Source organism: Petaurus breviceps, unplaced genomic scaffold, assembly GCF_028583685.1.
Source record: "Petaurus breviceps papuanus isolate PSGF00001 unplaced genomic scaffold, PetGlider_PUasm1.0 490, whole genome shotgun sequence".
NCBI classification, from domain to species: domain Eukaryota; kingdom Metazoa; phylum Chordata; class Mammalia; order Diprotodontia; family Petauridae; genus Petaurus; species Petaurus breviceps.
Genome location: NW_027186352.1, coordinates 9,023,091 through 9,049,510, shown reverse-complemented (window position 1 = coordinate 9,049,510; position 26,420 = coordinate 9,023,091). Strand labels below are relative to the sequence as shown.

The window sequence follows — 26,420 nt, the reverse complement described above, 5'->3', positions numbered from 1 at the left end:
ATTTTTTTTTTTTGCCCTTTTTTTTGGAGGGCAATTGGGGTTAAATAACTTGCCCAAGGTTACATGGCTAGTTTTTTGTGTGTGTTAAGTGTCTTGAGGCTGGAACCGAACTCGGGTCCTCCTGACTCTGGGGCTGGCACTTTACTAGTTTTTGGCCCTTTTTGACAGTATTAATTAGGCTCCTTTCTGTGTGTGTGTGTGTGTGTGTGTGTGTTGGACTGTGATTTCCTCAATGTAGGGAAATCTGAGTGTTGAAATTTAATCTCTTTGTTTAAATTAGTTAAATTGATGACCTTAGAGGGTTTTCTGGGGACACTGAGGGTTAAATAATTTGCTCACCTACACTCTACTAATATGTGTTAAAGGCAGGACTTGCACCCAGGACCTGTACTAATTACCTTATCTTACCTCAGCTTATCCAGATAAGTTTATATTAAAGGGATGGTGCCAGATTTTTAATTCCAACTTCAGATTGTATTTTGGTTAAGAAAAATATTTTCAGTCTTAAAGTGTGCTTGGTATTCCTGAAGGAGAAAAAAAAAAACCCTCAACAAAGGAAGTGGTTAGTGATCAGAAGAGATGAGAGGATGTCACTGAGGGGTAGAGGGAGACCTGGGGGAAATTGCCTTCTGCTTCTCAATGCAAATGGACAATTTTGTTCTTGAAAGCGAATCTGCTCAGACAGAGGGAGCTGGCTATGGAACATAAACAGCCAGGATGATTAGGGGTTAAATCTGCAAGAGCCGGCCTGTAGCTGTGTCCTAGAATGCCGGCTGCGTAGAGCATCTTTAGGGGCAGCTTGTCCTGGGCAGCCAGATCTGCCTGCCTAGATTCCTGTCCAGGGTCTACTGGAGGCTCTTTAGGAAAAAACAAAACAAAACCTGGAGAGTGTGAAAAATCATTATTGTCCCAAGGCTTTGCATTTGCAGAAGCTTTTTTCTGGGGTCCTTATAACAGATCACATTTCTTTATGTGTGTGGCTCATGTGCCCCCACAGAAGGGGGGCTTGGACTCTTTGGTGTTGCTGTTGTTGTTTTGGGGTCTTTTTGGAGCCACAGCACCTAGCATCATGCTGGTTACACTGGGGTCCCTTAAAATAAGTGGTGACCTTTTGCTGAATTTTAACTTTTTCCAAACTCCTTTTTCCCCTTGCTCCTCAAGGAGGCAGGGCAAGCTTCCAGCAGCAGTGAGCTGGTCACACAGGTAGTAAGTACTCAGTTCAGTTAATTCAGTCAATAAGCATTTATTAAGTGCGGCCCCCCCCCCCCCATTGCTAGGGCCCTACCTCCCAAACCTACCGTGAATCGTTCCATTCATTCAGAATATACATGACTCGTGTTGTGTTTCCTGATAGAATGTTGGCTTCTGCAGAACAGGGACTGCTGCATCTTTTTCTCTGTATCTTCTTCTACTTTGCATACAGTTGGTGCTTAATCAAGGCTTATTGATCATTGATTCAAGGATAGACTGTGTGAAAGCACAGGGAAGGAAATATCTGTGCCAGGATCTGAACTCAGGCCTGCTCAGGCCCTGCACCCTTTCTAATATACTATGACTTCTTGTCCAGTTGTATTCATTGGTATGCTCCTTGATTCTCAGAAACAGCTAGCAGCCATCCTGTCTGCTTGTTAGGGGAGATTTAATCGTGGAGATCTCCGGGGAAGTCTCATTACAGAGATTTCATTACTTTTACAAAATAGACCACCCTACATTAGCTATAAATAATTAAAGTGAAACCACACTCGTGTGAGTAGGAACAGTTAAAAACCAACAAGGAGAGAAGGCAGTGTCTTCTCCCTCCTGGCTGCCTGGGCTGTCACGGGCTCTGCCTGGGCTCTCACGGGCTCTGCCTGGGCTCTCACGGGCTCTGCCTGGGCTGTCACGGGCTCTGCCTGGGCTCTCATGGGCTCTGCCTGGGCTCTCACGGGCTCTGCCTGGACTCTCATGGTCTCTGCCATCCCTCAGGAGTGCCCCAGTTGGGCCAGAATAATCCAAATCCCACTGTTTCCTGCTTCTTGGTCTTAGCTGTGTGAGATGTAGCTGAAGACGGCATTCTCCAGTGACTTCTTTCCAAAAAGGCCCTGGGGAGCGTTTTCAAAAGCTATCATCAGCAGAATTTTTAGAGCCTTTCTTGTGGGGGTCTTGGTGTCCTGATGAGTATTCTGTTGGTCTGGGCTTCTGCATCCAACACAGGACATGGTATATGTGTGTGTGTGTGTGTGTGTGTGTGTGCCATGGCAGATCCCTGGTGTCACCAGTGGGGGTGCTGAAGGCCTCACTTTAAAATGGCATGCCTCTGTTGGCTTAATACTGGCCCAGTGTCATTCAGTGGAAAGAGCCTTTGGGCTGGATCCTGGAGACTTGGCTTCATTTTCCAAATTTGATGCTTCCAGACTATGTGAGACTGAGTAAATCAGTCTGCTTCTCTGTGACAAGGTTGCCTCGTTTGCCATACAGGACTGATCCTGCTTGCATGACCTGACTCAGATAGTAGCTCTGGGTGAACCTTAAAGCACCCAAGAAACAGAAACTGTTAATATGATTCTGACTTTTGTTACTTCATTCTTTTTTTTTTTAAAGCAATCGGGGTTAAGTAACTTGCTCAAGGTTACATGGCCAGGTGTTTCCGGGTGGGTGCTAAGTGTCTGAGCCCGGATTTGATCCCAGGTCATCCTGACCCTGAAGCCGGTGTTCTTACTCGCTGTGCTACCTGGCCACCCCTTGTCACTTCATTCTTATTGGATGAGTTCACCTACATGTGATCCTTAGGCTAATCGCTGACCTACTGTTACCCTTCTGAATTTGACCTTTAGTGGACAGTTAGCTGCTCAGGTAGATAAAATGATTTCTCCTCTTTCCTCTTCTTCCTCTTCTCTCTGTCTCTTCCACCTTCTCCTCTTGTCATAAATCACCTAATTTTTGCCTTTTTGCTTAGGAAAACCAAATGACTGCCTGCTCCATGTCAGCTCCCTGGCTGTTGGGATGGTTTTCTTTCTCTTTTCCCATCCTCCTCTTCTGGAGAGGGCAATCACTAGGAATCCAGCAGAGGGTGTGTTTGACCTCTACCTGACACCTGTGCTCTCGGTGTCAGATTTCTTCAGACCATGCATAGGGTCTTTGATGCTTTCTCCCCTTCTTGAATGCTCCAGGGGCATGTAGGAGAGGGTCCGTCCAGGTTGAATTCAGTAGATACAGAGATTGATGCATAATGAATGCTTGTCAAATAGAATAGAATTCTCCGACTATTTTTAGTCCAGCAGAAATCCCTGAAAAATGCTACTTTTCCCAAGTAAGATAAGAACTGATTCTTCTCACTGGAAGATGAAATGGGGGGCTCTCCCAGAGTGGAAAGAGCTGGTCAGAGAAGGGCTGGGAGCTGCTGTGGTATGTATCCAGTTGGGTGAGCCCCTTTGGGTCTTCTAGAGGGAGACAGAGCTACGAGGTTAAGGGAGATTTATTTTAAGCACTAAGAGCAAAAGAAAGGTTGGTATTGACCTGGAAGACTGAACTGAAGGCAAACCCCTTACCGTTTCCTCCTTATGGGTGTCAACATCTGGGGTTCTTTATCTTTTCTGCATCTTGGAGACCTTTGGCAGTTAGAGAAGCCTGTGGAATCCAGCTCAAAATGTTGAAGTCTTCCAGGTGGGAGCTGATGAAGGCCTGCGGCAGGTAGGGTGCTTACTGACAGTGTCCCTGGAAAGAGATATTAGTAATGGTAGAATCCATAGGACTTGGCAACTGATTGAATATTTGGGTGAGAGAGTGAGGAGCTGAGAATGACACTTGACTCGGGAGCCCCCAGCATTCACGGCATAAAAGACATTTTTCAGTCATATCTTCCCTTGGGATGTTCTTGGCAGAGATACTTGAGTGGTTTGCCATTTTCTTCTCTAGTTCAGGAAACCAAGCGTGAAGGGGCTTTCCTAGGGTCACACATCTAGTTAGTGTCTGAGGCCAGCTTTGATCTCTGGAAGAGGAATCTTCCTGATGCCAGGTCTGGGACTCTCCTGCGGCACCTAGCTGCCCATAAAAGACATACAATTAAATAAAAGACATAAAATTATACAGGAATCCAATTGTAGTTAAATACAATTAACAAAAATCTTAAAAATTTTTTTCCTGGGCCCCTTATTTGAGAAGGTAGGGCCTTTGAGCTTCAGCACTTTTTTGTCTTCCTCTTTTGATCTTCCGACCTAGGACAGAAAGCACCCTGTTGGAATGAAAAGAGAATGAAATTTCACCCTAAAAGGCTACACAAGCCCCCTTTGATTCTCTGTACAGGATGTTCCAGAAGTCTACTTGTATTTTTAAGCTTTTCCCCCTTCTCCCCCGATGAGAAGGTACATTCCTTGAGGGCAAAATGTTTCCTTTTTGTTCCTGGATCCTCAAGCCTTAGCACAGTTTTGGATGCACAGAAGGCATTTCATGAGTGCTGGTTGGCTGCAAGCTATGGGAGTGGAGCAGCCTTAGGTAGGGCTGCCCTTCTGTCTTGTCCTTTTCCACCTTTCCTTCCCCCCTAGTTCCCGGGCAAGTGCATGCTCTGATGCTTGTCTGTGTGGATGCTGGCATGACTGAGGGTCCTGGTGCCTCCTTAGTTCCTGTTTGTACCTGGGGCCTGGGACAGCTGGCCCTCGATCCTCTCTGCTTTTCCTTACTTGTGGCCCACAATGTCCTGATCTTATATCACCACCAAGGCAGCTGGTCTTCCCACCTCAACAGTGCTCAGCCCTGCATTCCTACTGCCCTCAGTGTCACGTAGGGGAAAGACCCCCGGGTGTGGGAACAGGAGATGTCTGGGAGCCGTGCCTTGGTCTCCAGGGGACCGCGGGCAGATCACTTCAGCTAAGTGCTGCTAAGATAGAGTGCTGACCCTGGAGTCAGGAAAACCTGAGTTAAAATCCAGCCTTAGGCGCTTACAAGCTGTGTGATCTTGGGCAAGTCACTTAATCTGTTTGCCTAGGCTCCCTCCACCATAAAATGGGGTTAACCCTCCTCTAGGCTGGCAGCTAGACCCAAATGAAGGAATAACTGTAAAGCGCTTTACACCATGCCTGGCACATAGAAATGCTACAGAAATCTTGTCATTGTGGTCATTACTGCCCGTTAATGGTGGTAATGCACAATATCTCCCGCACCCATCGCCATGTCTTTGGAGGGTCAGGGATCTCACGTGGACGAAGTGTTTTGGGAAGATCTCCTCTTTCTTCCACGAAGATTCACAAGCAACGTGCTCACATGCGTCCACCGTGGCTAGTTACCGGGATTGGGGATTTCTGCCGAGGTCAGCAGATGGAACCAGAACATAGCCCGCCTTGTAATTACCTCCCGCAGACTGATTCTGGGCTTTGTAGGAGTTTGTGAAGAACAATATTTGTTCACTTTGGTCATTGCTGTCATCCTGAGTGCTAACGACCGGCCACTAAACTGTGCCCAGTGAGGAGAATAGTAATATAGAGAGAAATAATCCGAGGTAAAAATTTGGTGGGAGAGGAGTATGCATGGTGCATAAAGAGCTGACCGCTAAGTCAGAGACATCTCGGCTTATCCCCGGCCTCAATGAGTCACTTATGTTCTCAGATTTCCGGGCAACTTTATCATATTATAAGTTGCTGAGTACGGGCCAGCCTGCACTGGGGGAAGGAGCTTTGCCGCTGGAGCTGCCATATGCCAGTACAATCACTAACCTGGTGCCATTTATGTGACACTTTCAGATTAGACAAGCACTTTGCCCAGGTTTTCTCGTGACATGGACAGGATGATGGATGTTAAGAGAAGATTCACACCAGAATTGTGCTAGACCCAGAAAGCCATTGTGAAATGGCCAGAGCTGGGGAAGAGTGTACCCAGTGCTGGTGTCACATGATGGATGGAAGAACAGCCAGCAATCCTGCACTAGGAATGGGAAGGAAGGAGGGAACGAAAAGCCTTTATACCCAGAGTGGTATAATGGGGGAGATGGCACATAGGAGGCAGTGGGGACTAGGGAGGGGTGTTTTGGTCTAGGAAGCCTCTAGGCTAGTGAGTGAAGCTATGGGGCATTTGACTAACCTGCCCCTTTCTAGTTTCAGTGGCACTGTTAATTTGATTATTATTCCAGAACTAGAATTGGGGCCCAGAGATTTGGAAGATGCAGGGGAAGACAAGGCAGGGGGCTTGTGAGGAGTGTCAGGTATGACCGAGGCTGCTTGATGCAGTTGGTCACCACAGTGATGAGTTCTTCAGGCAGGCAGGACCTTGCTGGCCCCAAAGGTGAGTTCCAGAGTTGGAGAATCCGAAAGACATGGCATGGAGTGTGAGAAGAGAACATGGTATGGGGTGTCAGTTCTCTTTAGTAGGATTGGTTAAAACAAAGTTGCTCCATAGGAATCCCAGCTCATCATACCCTCTGAGGAGAGTGTTGACTAATCTGCCCCAGGAGGGAGGGGTTACTCTCTCAGCCACACTGTTATAACACCCTAGCCACAGAGAGATACCCCCATTTGTTCTGGGGGTGTGCAGACCAGGTGGTGATGGGTGGTCTGGTCACACTAGTTGAAGGAAATGGGCATGGTGAACCTGGACCAGAAAAGATAGAGACTGGCCATGGTAGCTCTCTTTAAATATTTGAAGGGCTGTGATATGGGAAAGGTATGGGATGGATTCTGCTTGGCCTCAGTGGGCAAACCTGGATGCAGTGGGAGGAGATGGCAGAGTGATTTCTCTACACAAAACTTCTGCCACTTAGGCCATTCCAAAATGCCACGGGCTCTGTCCCGGGGCAGGGAGCTTTCCTTCTCTGTTGAACTGAAAGCTGAAGGTCTATGATTCCTCAATCACAGTGGCGTGAGATTCTTGATCAGCATTGGTTGGAGTAGATGGTTTCTGCCTTCAGGATGTTAAATCCCAGTGATTTTCTATGAAAGCTGGGCATAATGATATCTGGGGTGGAGATGTGAATTATACGTAGGCCTTGTCCTCAAGAAGCTCCTATGGCCTTGTGGAAGGAGGGCCAGTGGCAAAGGAACAGTGGGGAGGGAGGTTGTCATCACTACAATTCTGTGTGGTCATTGGAGTGGGAGCTTGTCTTCAGTGCAGGGATAGCTGCAGGCGGCTGGACAGAGAAGGAGGTCTGACTTGTGTCTCATTGAGCTCTAAAGAGGCACCCATCCAAGTAGAAATGTCAGCAGGGCTAGAGAATTCATGCCTGGGTTGTGGGGTGGAAAATCGTGATCAGAAAGAGGCTTTCTCTGACCTCACATCTCCATTTAAACTCTAAAAAGGACAGTGTGTGTGTGTGTGTGTGTGTGTGTGTGTGTGTGTGTGTGTCTGTTGTCAGGAGATTTGATAGGGAGGAAGAGGGTGAAAAATTGTGCAAGTAGAGGTGATTCCCTTGAGGAATCCTCTGATCCTAGGTTATTAAATTAGAAACATCTGCTCTGCTCTGGATTGACCAGCTTGTCGTTGGACATCATACACAGCTGTCTTTGAGAGCCAGAAGGGCTTGCAGAAGACAACAGCCAGATCCTTAGAACTTAGAACATCAGAACAGAGAAGGATACTGGAAGACAGAACTTGGAGAGAGCTTAGAACTTGGAAGGACGTTAGAACTTGGAACTTGAGAGTTGCATGGAATCTTAGTGACCTGACCGGGGAAAGCTGGGATCTGGGGACCTAGAACATCAAAGTTGGGATGCACCTCAGAGTGTGGATTGTCAGGAGTGGCAGGTACCTCACCAGCAGTTCCATAATGCTTTCAGGTTTGCGAAGCACCTGGCATGTTAACTCATTTGATCATGGAATATTGAATGTTGTGCTGGGAAGCACCTTAGGACATAGACACCTTAACGTAGACTATCACATTTGGAAGGGACCCTAGGACATGGAAGGAAATTGAGAAATGAGATTCGGGCTGGGAAGGGCCTTAGAACATAAAATGTCTGGTCAGTGAAGGATTTCCAAACATAGAGTGCAGAATGTTCAAGCTGTGACAGACCTTAACATGACTCGTCCCTTCTATGTCATTTTACAAATGAGGAAACTGAGGCTCGGAAAGGGAAGCATCTTGTGAGGACTTGTCTAGTGAAATGTCCTAGGCGATCAAACAGTTACAGAAAATGGCTTTCTAAAAGGCCAGGTATGCACCGTGTCTGTAGTGGCCCCGGAAGCCTCCCTTCGTGTGCCCCTCCTCCTTTCCCTTTTCTGGGTCATGGCTTTAAAATTCCTGTTGATGCCCACATTTGGTGATGAAGGCCCTGCAGCTCCGTAGCATGCTGTGTCTGTGCTATTGGGTGGTCTGTAATGGCTCCAGACAAGTCTCCCCAATGGGCACTTAAGTAGATTAGAGGCTTCACAAAAAGATCATTCTTGCAGAGTCTCTGAGGTGCAGAAGGGTGATTTCAGATGCGAGTTACAAAGAGGTTAGAATCTTTGCATTTGTCTCATTGCCCCTGCATGGTTATTCTGCTGTACACACAGCTGACAAAGGTTGAGAAAGTGAAAGGTGAGAAAATCAAATTTCTAAGTAATTGAATTAGTATCACAAAGAAACCCCCTCCTCCCGCCTGAAGCGCCACGTTCCAAGTTGATGCTTCTTTTGGTAATGTCCTGCATTAATTTTAGAGAAAAATGAATAAAATGAATGTATCTAAGCTTCATGCCTGAACGCCAGGCTTGATCAGACCCCATCGCATTGGAGGTGATTAATGGGTGGGGGAATGGAATGGATACCTTCTGAGCTTCCCAGAATAGAGCAGAAAGGTTAGCGGGGCTCTAGGCTCAACGCTCCCTCTTTCTCCCTCTATCTCAATGGCTATGGATCGGTGAGCTCGTGGAATAACACTTCCTTTAGGCTGTTTCTTTTTTTTTCCCTTCCCCTTTGAATAAGAACTAAATTTTCTGCTAGGACCAAATAACCCAACATATACTTTTGTGTATTTTTTTATTTAATTTTTATTCAAAACTTAAATGCCAAGTGAAATGGACACAACCATGGCATCCTACATGCTCTTGTGAAGCGACTTGGTGTAAATGTGTTCTTCTTTTTCAGCATGTGAATCTCCAAGCTGCCCTGCTGGTTTGTGATTGTGTCTGGACATTTTTCTTCCTGTTTTTGTGGGAGGAGGGGGCCCTGTTGCCCTCTCCCTTTTGTCCTACTTTCTCCCCTGTACTTTGGCATAGGAGCTGCTTCTGAGGAGTCATCTCATACTAGGTTATTCTTGTGGGGGGGGGGATCCCAGTATTAACTGTGTAGAGGGAAGCAAAGACCTCCTTTGGCTCTGTCTGAAATTCAGGTAGAATTCTGTGTCCTGAGTCTGTCACCTCTGTTGTGAGAGAGGCAGCAGGCTTTTTCACTGGTCCTCTGAAATCATTGTTTATCTTCCAGTTCATTCATCTTTCCAAGATGTATGTTCTCACAACGTTGTTACTGTGTACATTCTTCTTCTGGTCATCTTCACTTTCTTCTGTATCCATCAGGATGACTCCTCCTGGCTTCATCTTTGGTCATTTCTTATGGCCCTATGGGTGTGCCATTGCATGCAGATGGCATGGTTGGTTTGTCTTTCTCCAGTTGATGGGGACCTGCTTTGTTTCCAGTCCTTTGCTACTACAAAAGGATGTGCTGTGCACATTTTTCTGAAGATGGGCCATTTCTCCAACAAATCTCTTTGGGGAGCTGATGCCTCCTGTTTCTGTGGCATTTCCCTCACAGGGGTCTAGTGAAGAGTAATGCAGGGCTGATTTTCTCTGTTTTACAGGGTTGGAAACTAAGACTCCTAGACTCGACCAGAATCACAGAACTAGTAGAGATCAGAGCTGGGGTTTGGTTCATTGTCATGATTTTTTCATCTTTTACTTTTTGCCTCACAAGTTGTTTTTTCCTCAGCCTGAGGATAAAGCCCAGCCTTTGTTCTTGGAGTAGGTAAGAGGCTTCGGAAGAGAGCATTTCTGCCTTCAGTGCATCTGCAGTCTATAGTCTTGTGCATTTCTGTGTGTCTTGTTCAGAAAATATTTATTCAGAAATAAAACATGGGTGAAGATCATTCCGCCTTCTTGATATGAAGTACCACAGGATATTGAAGAGTTAACCATTAGCATTATTGTTTACCATGTGCCTGATCTTGCGCTGGGGGTACAGAGATGGGCAAAGTAGTGCCTGGCCTCATGGAGCGCTCATTCCCGTGGGGGAGACATTGGCAGGATCAGGAACGGCTTCATGGAGGGGATGCCCTTTGATCTGGGCCTTGAAACAGGCCTAGAATTTGGACAGATGTTAGAAGAGGTAGAGGGGGCCATGTCAGGGATAAAGTTGACAAATCTACAAAGTCAGGGAAGGGTGGCTGCCATGGCGAGTCTTCTAGCTTGGTTGGAGTGTAGAGTGTATCTAAGGAAGAAGAGTATATGAGAATTGGTGAGCATCAGATTAGGAAGAGACCCCATGAGGTTAACTGAAGAAATAGGTGTGCAGGTATGTGAGAGTGGCCTCACCCCCCTGGGGGCCCCTTTCCTCTCAGCATGGTCCTTTACACAAACCACATGGGCCAATGGGAATGCTTCTTTCCTCAACAATGATGTACCTTTTTCTCCGTGATTCAAGGGCCCTAGACATGTTTTCAGTGTAAAAGCTTATTTTTCAAGAGCTCTAGACATGTTTTGTATGTTTTCAGTGTAAAAGCTTATAATAATTATTGAGTGGAGTGAGAATCAGTTTTTATTATGAAGGCATCTGTCTTTCTCTCCTCGAAGTTTGGGGATGCACAGCTGCATCCATCCACGTTGGTTGGCGCATCCATTGGCCTTGGGTCTAGTGACTGAATGTTGTGTTCGTTACTCTTAATGTTAGTGCACTAAATATATGGGAACCAAGTACCATCCTTACCACAATGGTGCAGAATGTAATTCATGAATGTTACAGGAAAATTCTGTAGTGCTTGGGAATGAATGAATTAACTTCTCCTTCTCCTTCAGCTTTGTGTTTTTTCCCTGAAATGGCTGCCCTCAAACCTCCTGCTGAACATTCTCCTTTGTGCTAACGGTGTAGGTGGCTTCTTTTTCCTCTTTTTGGTTTTATTTTATTGATGCCTATGATTTTTAAAATCAGTTTGCTTCTGAATGTAACTGTCTCCTCCCACTCAGTGAGCCTTGGTTTGTGAAAAAAAGTAGAAAAATAAAAATAAAAATGACAGTCTCCCCCCAAACCGCTTGACATATCGACTGTGTCTGACGTGACTTTGTGCAAGTTACTTGACCTGTTTACCTCAGTTTCCTCATCTGTCAAAAGCAGGTAATAATAGCCCCCAGCTCCCAGGGTTGCAAAAATCAGATGAAATGCTGTTTGTAGAGTGCTTAGCTCAGAGTATTGAGCACAGTAGGCACTCTCCAAATGCCAGGTATTGTTATTAGCATCACCTAACATTCGTTAGCCTTCATTCCCTACATATCTCGTGAAAAGTGTTTTTTGTCAGCTTTTCTCCAAAGCCAGCCTTGGTCTTTGCAATCAGCTCATTCTTTAATCTTCATTTCTTTCCTCACCTCCCCTCTCTTCTGTTTCTCTGAAAAGCCTTTACCTCTGTCAAATAAGGGCAATTCCCTTTTCAGGCCCCTGCATGTTCACCACTGTTTGTCTCTCTCTCTCTCTTTTTTTTTTTTTAATAAGCAATAGGGGTTAAGTAACTTGCTCAAGGTTACACGGCCAGTTATTTCTGGGTGTGGTGCTGAGTATCTGAGACCAGATTTGATCCAGGTCGTCCCGACACTGGAGCCGGTGCTCTTACTTGCTGAGCCACCTGGCTGCCCCGCACTGTTTGTCTCTTATATGTGGTCTTTTAGGAGGGTGTTTTTCTCTCTTTTACTTCCCTTCATTCCTCACTGTTATTTATGGACAACCCACCATATGGTTATTAGTGTTGGGAGAGTTTGGTGCCCATGAGACAACATGGCAGTTTCATAGGTTTATGAATTTTGAGTCATTGCGGGGCTGATGGGAAACAGATGGAGAGCCATAGGCTGCCTCTGTACCCATAGGCACAAGGCCTGGAAATGGTGCTCTCCAACTCTGTCCATGAACGCATGTGTATGATATACTGATCACTGGGCTTCCATTCAATCAGCTTCCTTTGTAATTGTGTGCATTTAAAAACATTATCCTGAGAGGGTGTCTATCGGTCTCTCTGGGCTTCCAAAAGGATCTATCCAGAGCGTGCATGCACACACCACACACATGACACACACCATACTGCATCACACACAAACACGACAACAAGACACATATGACATGCACGCGCACACGACACACACACAATGCTACACACCACACACAAACATGACACACGACACATAAGACACACCACACAATGCAACATGCCACACACCACAACCACACACGATAATGACACACGACACACATGCATGCACATGACACACATGTGTACGGCACACACACACGTGCACACACACATGGTAGATTATGTAATACTCTCTGGCCTGGAGGGAGGTCTCCATAGGATTCCCTGGATTTTTTCTGGTAAGATAATGGACCAGAACGTTCCAGAATGAGAAGCAGTGACTCAATCTCCTCTGTCTTGGGGGGTGAGGGCGAGTCTTCACACCGATGAGATCATGGGTCTCCCTCTATCCAAATCTGCAAGCATTTATTAAACTCTTATTGTGTTCCAGGCTCTGTTGCTAGGCACTGGGGCAATAAAGACAAAACAAACAACAATTAGCCCCCGCTGTCATACTTACATTCTCATGGGGGAGTTGGAGCTTAACGGTGCCAATAGCAAACATTTGTCATAAGCATTTAAGTTTAACAAAGCACTTTCCATATACTTGGCTTAGTGGTTCTTCACAAAAGCCCTCTGACACCAGTGCTGTTGCCATCCCTGTTTTAAGGATTTAGAGGGAAAGACGGAACATTTAGGAAATGTATACTATGCCCCTGGCAGAGATGTGGAAACTGAGGCAGCGTGAAAAGTGCTGTGATCTGTCCTGGGTCCCAGTGCTAGTAAGTGTCTGAGGTAATGCACATACAGGCCTTCCTAACACCATGCCCAGAGTTCAGTCTGCTAGGCCACTCTGTGATGGTTTGAGGAGGCAAAGGCCAGTAACAATCAGGACATTAAGAAGGGTTCTGGGGGGGAGGAGAGCCTTCAGGGAAACCTTTCGATCTCTGATAAGGAGATGAGGAGGACACATCCTGAGCAAAGGCACAGGTGGGGGATACTGAGATGAGAGAACATGGCGACCAGATGGGCTGACACTCAAGAGAGTCCAGTGACAGGCAATTTCACACAAGCTCTGAAAGGTGTCCTGGGGTCAGATTGGGCAGAGCTTCCTGTACTAACCAGAGAAGAGGTATATGGGAAGAGATAAGCAAAAAGGGTGCTTCTGGAGGTGGAACCTAGAGGCCGGCTTGTGCTCTGGGGGGTTGATCCTGGATGCAGCAGAATCTGACAACCCAGGGCATATCTCCCTGTGACACTGGGGACTGGTGAGAGATGCCAGGGAGAAGAGGGAGTGGGAAGGAGGGAGGAAGGGAAGACACCAGCCCCAACCGTCTCACATAGCCCTTGGCTTTTTGTCTTAGTACCTGACATTTAGAGCTGGAAGGGAATCCTTTTACTGGTGACTATGTTGGGCAGGGTTTGATGGTGGGTGTTACTTTTTCCTAAATATTTAAAAAATATCTCCTAATGACTGTAGAATTCTTTGTACCTCCAATAAGGCATTTTATATTTAAGTTGTATTAGTCTCAAAGCCTGTTGTCCTATAAATTGTATTTCATGGATGAGGAATATGGAATCTTTTTCTAAACCATTTTTTTTTAAATTAAGCAATTGGGGTTAAGTAACTTGCTCAAGGTTACACGACCAGTTATTTCGTGTGGGCGTTAAGTATTTGAGACCAGAACCGACTCCGGGCCTCCTGACTCCCGGCCGGCGCTCTTACTCACTGCACCACCTGGCTGCCCCTCTAAACCATTTTTTTCTTTTCTTTCTCCCTAAATCTGTTAACTAAAAATGAGAGAATTCTGGGGGAAATCTTTGTGTGGAAGTTCCTTCCATCAATACTGATCAGAACCTGTTTTATAATCTAGGAGATAAAGCTTAGAATCTAGGGAAATTCCTTGTATTCCAAGAGGCCTGGGGACTTGGTCAAAGTCACACAGCCGGGAAGTTTTAGAGACAGGATTTGGACCCAGAGCTTTCTAACTGCCAGCTCAGCAATTTAACCACTATTGCATATTGCCTCCTTCCATATTGGTGAAGGCAATAATGAAGAATAGATTATTCTCTGCTATTAGTAGTGAATTATCTTCATGGCTAATTGTCTTGGCTAGAGATACTTTCAAGCCTTATTTTATGGACTCAGTGCTTAACTGCCTACTGATTATTTTCTAATCAACGCGGCTGATTTTTTACTTTCCTTTATAACTTGCCTGTCAGGGGCAGACTTTAAATATTCTGTCATGGGTACCCATGTTACAGCTAATTGCTACTACAAAAAACACTGTTAAGATATTTTTGTGTTTATGAGATCTTTCTTTACCTCTTCCTTTGGTCTCCTTGAGATTTCTGCCTGGATGTTATCTCTGGTTTCAAGGATATGCACAGCTCGGTGGTTATTGCTAATTAATGTCCCTGTCACCTCCTGGACAAAATGCACAGTCATCTCTTTGGCATCAAAAGCCCATCATAGTGTGGCCTTAATCCATCTCTTTGGACATTTTTTTACTCTACACACTATACTTCCTGTTTAATTATGTACAGCAAGCACATAGAAAGCACCTCCTGTTTTTTGAGACCCCATGACTACAAAGACAAGAACAAAACCATCCAAGCCCTCGAGGAGTTCACCTTTTGCTGGGAATGGGTTGAGTAGACACATATTAGATATACAGTTGGGTAAATGCAAAATATAAAGTAAATACAAAGTCATTTTGAGGAGTGGAGGTCGAAGGAGCACTTAGTCTTGAAGGGATTTGGAAAAGCCTCTTCTATGTGAGCTGAATTTTTAACATCCACTTATTAAACACCTACTGTGTGCCAGCCATTTCAAGAGTTGGAAGTAAAAAGACAGAGACCATTCTAGGTGAGGGGCATACTCTGCGCCAATGACATGGGGGTGAGAGGTGGAAGGCCAAACATGGGAATCAACAACAAGCCAGTTTGCCTGAAACATAGGGTATGTTGAAGGGGGATTGGGGGGAGTGAAAGATTGAAACCAGAACGTGATGAGTTTAAGCAACGGTCTCCTCCACAGGTGTTTGATGGCAGGGATTCTTTATCAGGTACAAGCTGGCTTAGATAAGCCTGGAAGTCCTTTCTTTCACTGAATTTTCCTGTCTCTCCTTCTTGCCTTTGCCTATGCTGTGCCTCACACTTGGAATACACTCTCTGCTCCCTTCCACCTTGCTGATCCTTTTACTTCCTTGAAGGCTCAGCTCAAGTCCCATCACCCATCCCCGGCCTTTCCTCTTCCTGTATTGGTGAGGGATCTCCCCCCCGCCTCCAGTGTGTTTATATTTACTTTGCACAGACTTACCTGCAAATGTACTGTTCCCATACAACAGAATGTAAGCATTTCAAGGACAGGACTTGTTTCATTCTTGTCTCTGAATTCTCAGAACCTGGACTGACACCTTGCGCATCCTAGGCCCATGTGATATATGCTGGGTGAATGTCAAATGAAGGGATGTTGTTCCATTACTCAAGCATCACTGCTGGCTACCAGCATTCCCTGTAGCACAAAATACAGTTGGATCCGCCCCAGACCTCGCCATCCTGACTGGTTTCCCATTACTGCCTTTCACACGCTCTAATTTCCAGCCAAACTAGGTTGCTCACTGTCCCGGGAAGCACCGTTTTGTCTTTTACCGCTGTAGTCTGGCACAAACTCTTCCCCATGCTGAGAAAAGCTTTGATTCAGTGCCCACCTCACCTTCCAGTTCTATGAAGTTTCTTCTGATCCCCCACTCTCTTTCCTCCTCAAATCATCTCCCATCTACTTATCTGTTTATATCTTGTCCCTGCCCTCAGAATGTAAGCTCCTTGAGGGCAGGTTCTATGTTTTTGGTTTTTGCCCTTCTCTTTCTAGTGTCTGGCCCAATCATGTGGTAAATGCTTAATAAACACCTGCTGTATTCACCTGAGTTGCATGCACCAATGAAGAACAATGTGTGTATATATAGATCGTCTCAGAAATTATTACTTTTCCTTCAGAATTTACCTGAGTAGGTAAGTGGGAGTGGGAAGCAGATGAGCCCAAGTTAAATTAAGTTCTTAGGTGGCTGAAAAATAATATGATTTCTCTGTTAGAAAAATGATTTGTCCCTTAAAAGATTAATGGAGAGCATCCCCCATTTATATGAGCTATTCCTGCCTGATTCTCATTAGAAGTGTTCATCGTTACCTTGGTGCTCTGTAATGGGAGCAGGGTTATTAAAGATCCCTTTATGGGTCATTTGTTTCCTGGGCCCAAACTCCAAATGAAGAAACACATTGCTTGGTGTTCATAAAAGCAAATATTTTAAATGAATAAAGCTGTGCTTATGCCCACATTGGGCTGCCATGTGGCTCTTGTAAGATGACCAGATGTTTTGCTTGGGCATTGAGAAGTCAATGATGATGCTCGCTCAATATCTCTTTATTAAGATGAATGTTATCCTCTGCATACGTTATCGCAGTGTGTATCATTGGACGTCAGACCTGGGCAGCAGCTGGGGAGCAGATGTCAAAATCCTGTTGTCTGTAATTGTGTATCCCGGTCATAAAGGTGCCTGGGCGGTTCTAGGCAATTCTGCCAACTTTTATTAAACATTTTCTACGTGCCAAGTTCCCTCCTTGGTGCAGGGGTGCCGAGGCATAAAGGAGCTGTTCCCTGCCCTCAAGGAACATATAGTCTGCTGGTGGAGACAGTGTGGGTAAAGATAATTTCATATACAATAGACACAGAGTCAAAACAAAAGAAATCCAGGCAGCAGATAGCGCTGACGAGGGAAGGTTCGGGAGAGGTGCAGCAAAAGGCCGCTTACTTAGGCTTTGAAGGAAGTCAGGCACTCTTCAGGGTGGCCGCCAGGAGAGTGAGTGTTCTGGCATGGAGGAAAGCCCACGCACAAATTCAGAGATGGTGTGAGTAACATCACAGAAGACAGTTGGGGTGGAACACACAATGTCTGAAGGATGGTGATGCACTGTGAGTATGAAGGGTGGCTTGAGGCTTCCTCCATCCTTAAACCAATGGGGAGGCAGGGAGACACATGTCTGGGGCCAATGGAGATTTCCAAAGTCTTTACTTTCCTGGGGCTGGTCTCCACGTGACACTTTGCAGTCTCTCTGAGTAGACTATTTCTGGCTGGAGGACGGAGAAATGACCCTCCTCAAGTCATAGCTGCCATACCCTGATCACTGTGCCCACAGACCAAAGTCAAGTTTTAATTCTGTTCTCTTGAAATGAGATGCTGGAAGAGAGAGGAAGCCTTTCCTCCAGACAACGGGGCTGAGCTTTGTGAAGTGCTAGCTTCATTTTCAGCATCAAGACGTCTCTGGAGAATGGCTCAGTCCATGTGAGGTCTGATACTCAGCTACCACTGAGCCCTTATAGAATCTCAGGTGAGAAAATGAAGTCCCCACGAGGGTCACTTGTTCAGGGTCACCAACTCTCCAAGGTGGGGTTTGAACCCAGATCTCTGACCCCTGCTTCTAGCATTGTACCGTACATTCTCATCCAGCCTCCCCCAGAGCCAAGGTCTTTATATGTTCTGCAGTCAGATAGTGATTCTGGAATAGCTGCTTATGTCTTAGGGGACTTTTGGAAGTCTCCGAGGTTTGAAGCTGAGGAGGGAACCACACTTGCTGGCCTCTGAGACATATGATAAAACACATCAATTTAGATAAGGACTGGAATTTGACTTTGGTCATTGGGAACTTTCTCTGAGACATCATCTCTAATAAATGCAAAGAAAATAGCAGCTTCCATGGTTCAAGGCACTTTTCTTTATGAGACAGGGACTCGGTTGTTTACATAGGTTTGCATTTCAAATTAAAAGAGGAATTCCCTGCTGTTATATTTGCCTTCTTTTAGGCGACTGTCCTAGCAGAGCCTCTGAGACCATGTTGGCATGTGACTAAAATGACCACTGTAGGATACGTTTTAGCACTGTTCTGATCAGCAGTTTTTGTACCAGGGCAAGTAGTTGTGGTCAAGTGGGGAGCTTGGGGAGAGACCTCGGATCTTGGGACACCATGCCCTGTGAGGGGAGAGATCCTTGATTATGTGGGGACAGAGAACTTGGGAGCAGGGCATCAGGCTCTTGGTGGATAACCCAAGGTATCTTTTGAAACCCCAAGGGATTATGGCAGGGCCAGCCAGGAGAGGGTTCTCCTGAGGTGTTGCTACCTAGGGTAACATCCCAACATCTGTTAGTTTCTTGTCTTAAGAAGTAATTACTCTTGCCCATGAATTTTAGCTCAGCTCTTTCTAGCTGATTGTGGAGTCAGCCCCCTTGTAAACATGGACATCCTGAGGCAAAAGTGCCCAGAGCTACCCCATTACCTTAGCTGCCTTATGGTCACAGGACAAAGGGCTTTGGACACAAATGGACGTGTTGGATGGTCTGTAGAGATATAAATGACCAGACTGGATAAGAGTGAGTGAGTGTGAGGGCTTGAGGATGACATAGAAACTGTGAGGTAGAGAAGGGAAGGTGCTTGGAAGCGTCTTCCTTCTGACCTCTGTCCCCTGGACTCCCTGGGGTGGCAATGCCCTTGGCAAAAAGAGGAAGGTTTGGAGGAGGAAAGGTTTTTGGGGAAAGAAAATGAGTCCTTTTTTGGGCATGTTGAGTTTGTGCTAAAAAGTAAAATGTTCATTGGAATGGTGTGTTCCTTCAGTGACAGAAAGCCTTTGTGCCAAAGAGATTCACTTTAAGGTCAAATTAGATGCAGTTGAATTTAGTTCATTGTGTGCCCTGTCTGCTTCTGAAAGAGCATGAGGGGGCTTCCAGATTGGAACACTGCTGTTGAAGGGCAAGGCACACCCAGTGTCATTTGGATCTGCTCTTTGTGAAGGCTTAGCTGCTTGAAGTAGAGGGAGGGCTCAGTGTGTGTCCCCTCCCTACCCAGGCTTGAGCTCTGGGTCTGTGGAGGATGCTTTTCGGAAGGGGGGAGGAAGCAAAACCAAGCGATGAGTTATTGCCAGCCCCGTCTGTGGGGACCAGGACCAACCATCCTGTCCTGTGCACACTGGTGCTGCTTCCAGTAGGTCTCACAGGTTAGATGTTGGTCTTAGAAAGTAGAAAGGGCGCTCCCTGAGGGGTGCGATACTGCATGTCTTATCTGTGTGTCGCAACTTCCTGGCAAGCAGTAAACCCTCATGAAGTGCTTGTGAAATGTGTGCATTGACAGTGAGCCCGTATGGTATTGCTGCTTTTGGGCCCTGCAGGAATCCTTCGAGGGCTTGGTCCTGCGAGGATGGATGAGACCAGTGAATGATGGTAGCAAAAGTGTTCCACGGATGAGCACTAGAGTCGAGCCTTGGAGGCAGGGCTTTTTAAAAAACATCATTGAATCAGTAAGCATTTATTTATTTGTTTATTAGTTTGTTTATTGCTTCTTTTTTTTTGGAAGGGGTACTACTGGGCAATTGGGGTTAAGTGGCTTGCCCACGGTCATATGGCTAGTAAGTGTTAAGTGTCTGAGGCTGGATTTGAACTCAGGTCCTCCTGACTCCAGGGCCAATGCTCTATTCACTGCATCACCTAGCCGCCACAACAAGCATTTATTAAGTGCCTGCTGTATACTAAGGATTGTGCTAGTTTATGGATATAAAGAGACAAAATAAAACAGTCCCTACTCCTAAGGAATTTCTATTTTAATGTCAGAGATACCATGTATCAGGACAGGATATATCCATCTAGGAGTCATTCACCAAGGATGATAATTGGCACCATGGCAGCCAATGAAACCACCAAGCGATACATTGTAGAGAAGAAAGAGAAGATGTGCCAGGACAGAGCTTTGGGGAACCCACAGTTAGTGGGCATGAAATGGATGAGAAACTGTCAAAGGAGATTGAGTAGTGTTCAGACAAAATGAGAACCAGGAGAGACGCAAGTCCCACCAATCCAGTGGAGTGACGGTCAGTAGCCGCGAAGGCTGAACGAGGAAGGGTCATTAGCTTTGGTCATGAAGAAATCACTGAGAAATTTGGAAAGAACAATTTCAATTGAACGATGATCAATTGACATGCATTTATTAAGCTCTTATTATGTATCAGACTCAGTGCTACACACTGGAGAGATGAAGAAAAAGCAAAAATTAGTCAGAAACCAGATTGCAGAAAGTTCAGAAGAGTAACAGGAAAGGATAGGATGTTGATGGTTTTTTCAAGGAATTTGAAAAAATGAATTTTTCAAGGAATTTGAAAAAAAGGAGGAGAGATACAGTATGGTTGCTTGTGAAAGAATAGAATCTGGTTATTTAAAGGAAAGATTTGGGGAGATTTTGTGATTGCAGATAACAGGGAGGGAGCAAGTCACCAGGGATAGAGTGAAGATGTAGAGAAGGCAGGCTTGGCAGCAGCGCTGTTCATCTGTGGGATGTGAGGGTGTAAGGAAAGGCCTTGGCAGGGCTGGCTGAGCTGCTGTGGATGGAGTGGAGTGCGTTTTGTTCACACTGGGTCACTGGCTTCGCGTCACAGAAGTGGGGGAGGGCAGTTGAGTATATTTCTGGTCTCTCTTGGCTCCATTTCTTCCAATGGTCCCTAAATCTCCCTTTTTATTTATTGCCCTCTGCTCCAGGCTAGTGCAGACCACCTCTGTGGCCACCCTGGGATCTCTTGGTTGGGGTGGGAGTGTTGTATGTGACAAAGCCTTAAAAAATGTCCACAACCAGAAACCACACTGGGCTGGTCACCTGGGGAGAACGAGGGAGGACGGGCATGCAGTGCGGCAGACTGTTTTCCAGGAGCTCTGAGTCAGGCCTCTAATATATGGGGTGGACATCCTATGGCCAGCTTTGGGGAGGACATGAGTGCAAGTTATGTGAGGTGAGCAGCCTTGGAGGGGGGTCACACTCTGCATCCCAGTGGGTGAGATCAATAAACTATTTGAGTAATGGAGGGCAAAGGATTGACTCTCCCCAAACACAACCCAGTATTACTGTAATTATACATTCAAAGACTGGAAAGAACAAGGAATTGGAGTTGGAGACCCTGGGCTTGCATCCCAGCTCACTGCCCATCTCTGAGCCCTTGAATGAGTCATTGAAGTCAACAGACTTCCGGTTTCTCCTTGGGGAAAATGAGGGAGCTCTCCACGATGACCCCTGAGGCTTCTATCTTTGAAGCTGGGATTCTGTGAGAGGCTTTGCTTCGTGCCTTCTTCCATTCTTTCGGGAGGTGGGCATCAGAAAGAACTCTAGAAAAGGGCAACAGAAGAACTAGGGGTCGTGTATGCATTGGTGCTCTGTTAATGTCGTTTCACTCACATTTTAGAAGTGCGAAAGCTCCCTGTCAAGTCAGCACAGACGGACAGGCTGGGCAAAGGGTCCCCAGCTCAGTTAATAGCCAAGAGCTGGCACTCTTAGAGAAGCCTGGGCACCTTCAGAACACAGCTCAGGTGCCTCTTGGTGGGACTCCTGATAACTCGCCTTCTTTACAATTCTTTTGGACAACTTATTTTGTATGTAACTTATATTTATATATGTAAGTGTGGCTGTCACCTCACTTTGGCCTTGGTAGCATGGGTTAGCCTTGCTTCTAACCCAAAGCTCTGTGAGGGCAGCACTCTCTCTCTCCCTCCCTTTCCCTTCTTCCCTCTCTGTCTCTCTCTCTGTCTCTCTCTCTCTCTCTCTCTCTCTCTCTCTCTCTCTCTCTCTCTCTCTCACCCTCTCACCACCTCTCTCTGTATCTTTCTCCCTCCCTCCCTCTCTCCATTTATTTATTCATTTATTATTCTTGATGTTTGTTTGCACATTCTTTCTTTATCTGATTTCATGTCCTTGGAGCCTCCCACACCCTGCCTGGTGTACAGGCAACACTGACCAAATATTCGATGAATTCATGTAATATTCAGCTTGTGCATCCATAGCTGCTTCACGTTTGCCCATCACGTGCCCCTCAGACCCCTCTTAGAGTGCTGATGTCACAGTAACAAAATCCCCATTTTATGGATGGGGCCACTGAGATCAGACAAGTGCCACAGCCTTCACCAGGGCCCCTGGGCTGTTGCCCACTTGTCTCTGTCCTCTAAATGTTGTGCTTTGTTATCGGTGTCTTTCTTTGTGAGGTTTTTTGTTTTTGCGAAGGTATTGGTGTGGTTTGCCATTTTCTTCATTTGATCATTTTACAGATGAGGAAACTGAAACAAGCAGGGTTAAGTGACTTGCTCAGGGTCCCACAGTGTCTGAGGCTGCATTTGAACTCAGGAAGCTGAGTCTCCCTGCCTCCAGGCCCAGAACTCTATCTCCTGTGCCACCTAGCTGTCCCAAACGTAGATGCGTTCCAAATGTGGATGGGCGTAAAAGTTGAAACACTTAGCATCATCCAGAGATTAGGTCCTGTCTCCCAGAGAATTTTCCTGTTATAAATCATTGTTTATGTTTCTTAAGATGCCTGGAGGGGAGAAGTCCCTTCCCCTCCCCAGCTGAGATCGCTCCTCTCCTAAAGCCTGTCCTCCCTTTCCCGCCCAGACTGCCGAGAGATCCTGCTGCCCATGATGACAGAGCAGCTCAAGTATCACTTGGAGAGACAAGAAGATCTGGAGGCCTGCTGTCAGCTGCTCAGTAACATCCTGGAGGTTCTATACCGGAATGATGTGGTGAGTAGTGCCCTACGGATGCTGGGTGCCGGGGAGTAACCAGGGAGTAGGGAGGACAGCTTGGCAAAGCTGGGAATCCGCTGGGTGCTGGGGCTGGGGATTCTGCCTTCACCGAGGCCAGTGAGCACTTCATCTGTCACCTTCACTGAGGCCAGTGAGCACCTCATCTGTCACCTTCACTGAGGCCAGTGAGCACCTCATCTGTCACCTGACTTTGGAGAGTTACTACCTGGAAGGCCTGAGGCTGGAGCAAGGCCAGGGTGCCCCAACTGGGATGGGGCAGAGGCAGATGGCTATGCCCAAGGCCAAGGCTCTCCTTTATACCATGCTCCCACCATTAAATTATAGAGCAGTTCTAGTCATTGATTTAAAAAGTGACCAGGTCTTAAGCTGGCTAATTAGTTGACTAATGAAAGATCATAAAAATTGCATTCTTTGAATGGATCTGCTCTTTATTTTTAAGATTTGCTTAAATCAAATTCCTGCAATTATACAACAAATGATCATTAATGGGCTATAATTAAAGAATGGCTTGGACTTTCTTTGTGTGGGCTTTTGCCTTTGACAAGGCCATTTTTCATCTTGTTAAGGCTTCTAATTGATTTACTCTTAACTGAGTAAAAGAGATTTCATAGGAAACATCAGGGTCAGAATTTTAATGATAGTCTTTTGGTGTTCATTGTCACTGCTGTACGATTCTTCTCCAGGGACCCACACAGCGACATGTTCAGCTGATCATGGAGAAGCTGCTTCGGACTGTGAACCGGACCGTCATCTCCATGGGACGGGATTCCGAGCTTATTGTGAGTGCTGACCGGTGTCAGTTGTGTGTGTGTGTGCGTGTGTGTGTGTGTGTGTGAGAGAGAGAGGTGGTGATGGTGAGTATGGGGGCTATTTCTCCATAATGGATGAATTGAAATCTTAATCACAGTGAGCAAATTGGATACTTTGATGATTGCTCTTGTACAAAAAGCTTAGGAGCCTTGGTTTATTGTTTATTTGTAACTCAAACTTGAAACTCAGAGGGCCAAAGAAAAACTGCGACCCAGATAAAATTGTCTCATCAGTCAGCCCCTGGATGCTGGCCTTTCTCAAATGCCAAGTCAGAAATCTCCCATATTGTAGGTCTGGCTGGACTTGCCTTTCTGAGACTCCAAGTTAGCTGACTGCACTTGGTGAGTGTCATGACAGCCCTGAGCTGGGTGAAACTAATGATGTTTCCCAGACAAGGCAGGACGAGGCAGGACAAGGTGTCCTTTAGCCCCTCTAAGAATCTGCTTCATGGTAATGAGTGATTCCAGTCTTCTTCACCGCCGATCAAAGATCAACCTGCTCCCTCAGTTGTACAGAAGTAGAATCAAAATGAGCAGTTTGGTCTCTTTTTCATGTTATTAAAGTAACTCATTTTAGCACATCGCATCTCCTCTTCCTCCCTCCCTCTCTCTCTCTCTCTCTCTCTCTCTCTCTCTTTCTTTCTTCCTTCCTTCTTTCCTTCCTTCCTCCCTCCCTGTCTTTCTTTCTTCTTTCATACCAAGCACATTTTGGGGAAAAGCTTGGATGAGTTAGCATGTGAGGAGACAGATGACTTGATTTCAAAAGCATGTTGGTTCAGGACAGGTGTTCTCTCTTGCAGCATGAATGTGGCATGTGCTGTATGTCAATATGCCAGATTATTTCTGCTTTGGATAAGATAGTTCTATGATGTTTCCAATTTTTTTTCCCACTTTTCCCGTGGAAGTAAATTTTCCTTACTCCTAATTTTCTACTGTTGTTACTCTGTTCTCTGGTGCAAAAATGAGTTTTCTGTCCTAAAATAAAGCGGAAGCTGAGCCAACCCCATCATGTCTGTGTTTCTAGGATGAAGCTGGGCCTTCTTCTGTGTTTCTGGGTGGCCCCTCCTCCGGAATGGTCTTATGAATGTATCAGCTATCATTTCTGCCCTGCCTAATATGAATACCCCAATATTGCCCTGGGTTGGAGCTCATTCATGTGGAAATCCTTCCTTGGCTCTCTTCAAGGGTTCTCATCCCATGCATTTCTTTTCCATGTTTTCTTCTATGTGGGGGTGTCTTGTGTTGGAATAACTTTTCAGATTCTACAATATGGGGTCAAATGAGGCTGTATACTAAATGAGGATAGTTTGTAGGAGACAAGGAGAAGGGAACACAGAATTGTTCACTGGGCCAGTTGTAGAAGTCCATTCACTGAAGCTTAGAATCTTTAAATGGTGCAGAATTTTGATGAAATATTTGGGAAAGATGGCTTAAAATTTAGTGAAGATGCAGGAAGCTTTTAGACCTGGAAGGGGCCTTAGAAGGAGGATGATCCAAGCCTTTCATGTCACAGATGAAGAAATGGAGGCCATGTTAATGGGGACACTTAGTGCTTACCTCACCTTCCATAGGCTGTGAGTTCGATGCAGTGATGATTATTTACGTAACCTTATGAGTTGGTTGCAATTATTTTTCTCATTTTACAGTTGAGGAAGGTTCACACAGCTAGTAGACATCTATGGGAGATCCAAACTCAGGTCCACTTGCCTACAGATCTCTTCCCTGGGCCACACCTTGCTGCCACATCAGCTGCCTAAGCGAGATGCTTCTAGGTTGGGAGGCAGGAGCCAGACGGAGTAGGGGATGTGTACTGGGAAGTCCTGGCTGGTTTGTCAGCTGAAAACATTCAGGAATTCTATTTCTCAGTCATCCCTCTAGTTGGTGCCATTGCTTGCCCTAGGCCTCGTGGAAGGAACATGAGCACCCCATTTATTTAATGAGAGGTCACAGCATCAACCCGTTTCTCAAAGGGCTGCGTCGTATCTACACTGTACCCAATGTAGCTCTCTGGAATCAGCCGGCGATGCTGCAAAATGAGGCGGAAATGCTGCCTTTGCTTAGTATGCATCCCCATGCTCTCCGCGAACATTCCGGGATCAGGATTCATGCATTAATTGCCTTTCATGTCAGTGTTGTTGCATCGAGAATTAGATTAGGGATAGGACAGAGAAGGCCTGACAAGGTGGTGGACCTCAGCAAGGCGGTGGGGAAGAAAGAATCAGGGCAGACGGGCAGGGTCACGGGTGGTCACACGGCCCTGCTGGCTCAGGCTGTACAGCTCCCACCTGCCAGAGGAGGACGTTTGAGAGTGGAGACCTGGGTCTGTGCGTGTTTGCAAAACACCTGGGCACAGAATTCTGAGGCATCAGCGAAAATCTGGGCTTCATGATTTAACCAGCAAAACGTTCCTCTTTGGAGCCTGCTGGTTTCGTTCTTTTAACTGTGGCAATATAATAAGAAGAGAAGTTGACTGGGCAGGTTGCCCTGGCAGGGGCACTTTCTCTTTTTCCTTCCTGATTCCCCATAATGCCAGTGCCTGCCACCCTCTCCGGTTGTCTGCAGTCTATGCTTCTGTTTTGTTGGGACACGGTTGTTGCATGTTACCTCTCTTGTCATATTGTGAGCTCTTGGGGAGCAGAGAAAGGGGCTGTTTTTGACTTTGTTTTCTCTAGTGCTTACCCTAGTGCCTGACCCATAATAGGCATCTCCCAAATATTTGTGACCTTATTGACTTGACTTTCGTAATGATGGGTCGTGGAGCAGTAAGGCCATTTCCATCTTCAGCTGGGACAGGC

The 26,420-nt window shown here is 46.1% G+C and overlaps 1 protein-coding gene across 2 annotated transcripts in view; it reads left to right on the top strand.

Annotated features, from left to right (window-relative positions):
- The window catches only part of DOCK1 (dedicator of cytokinesis 1), a 618,254-nt gene that overhangs the window by 194,890 nt on the left and 396,944 nt on the right, over positions 1 to 26,420 (top strand). For both annotated transcript variants that reach the window (XM_069101719.1, XM_069101718.1), the window contains exons 26-27: positions 22,665 to 22,792; positions 23,500 to 23,595. In XM_069101719.1, coding sequence (XP_068957820.1) covers positions 22,665 to 22,792; positions 23,500 to 23,595 — 224 coding nt within the window. The remainder of the gene's footprint in view (positions 1 to 22,664; positions 22,793 to 23,499; positions 23,596 to 26,420) is intronic.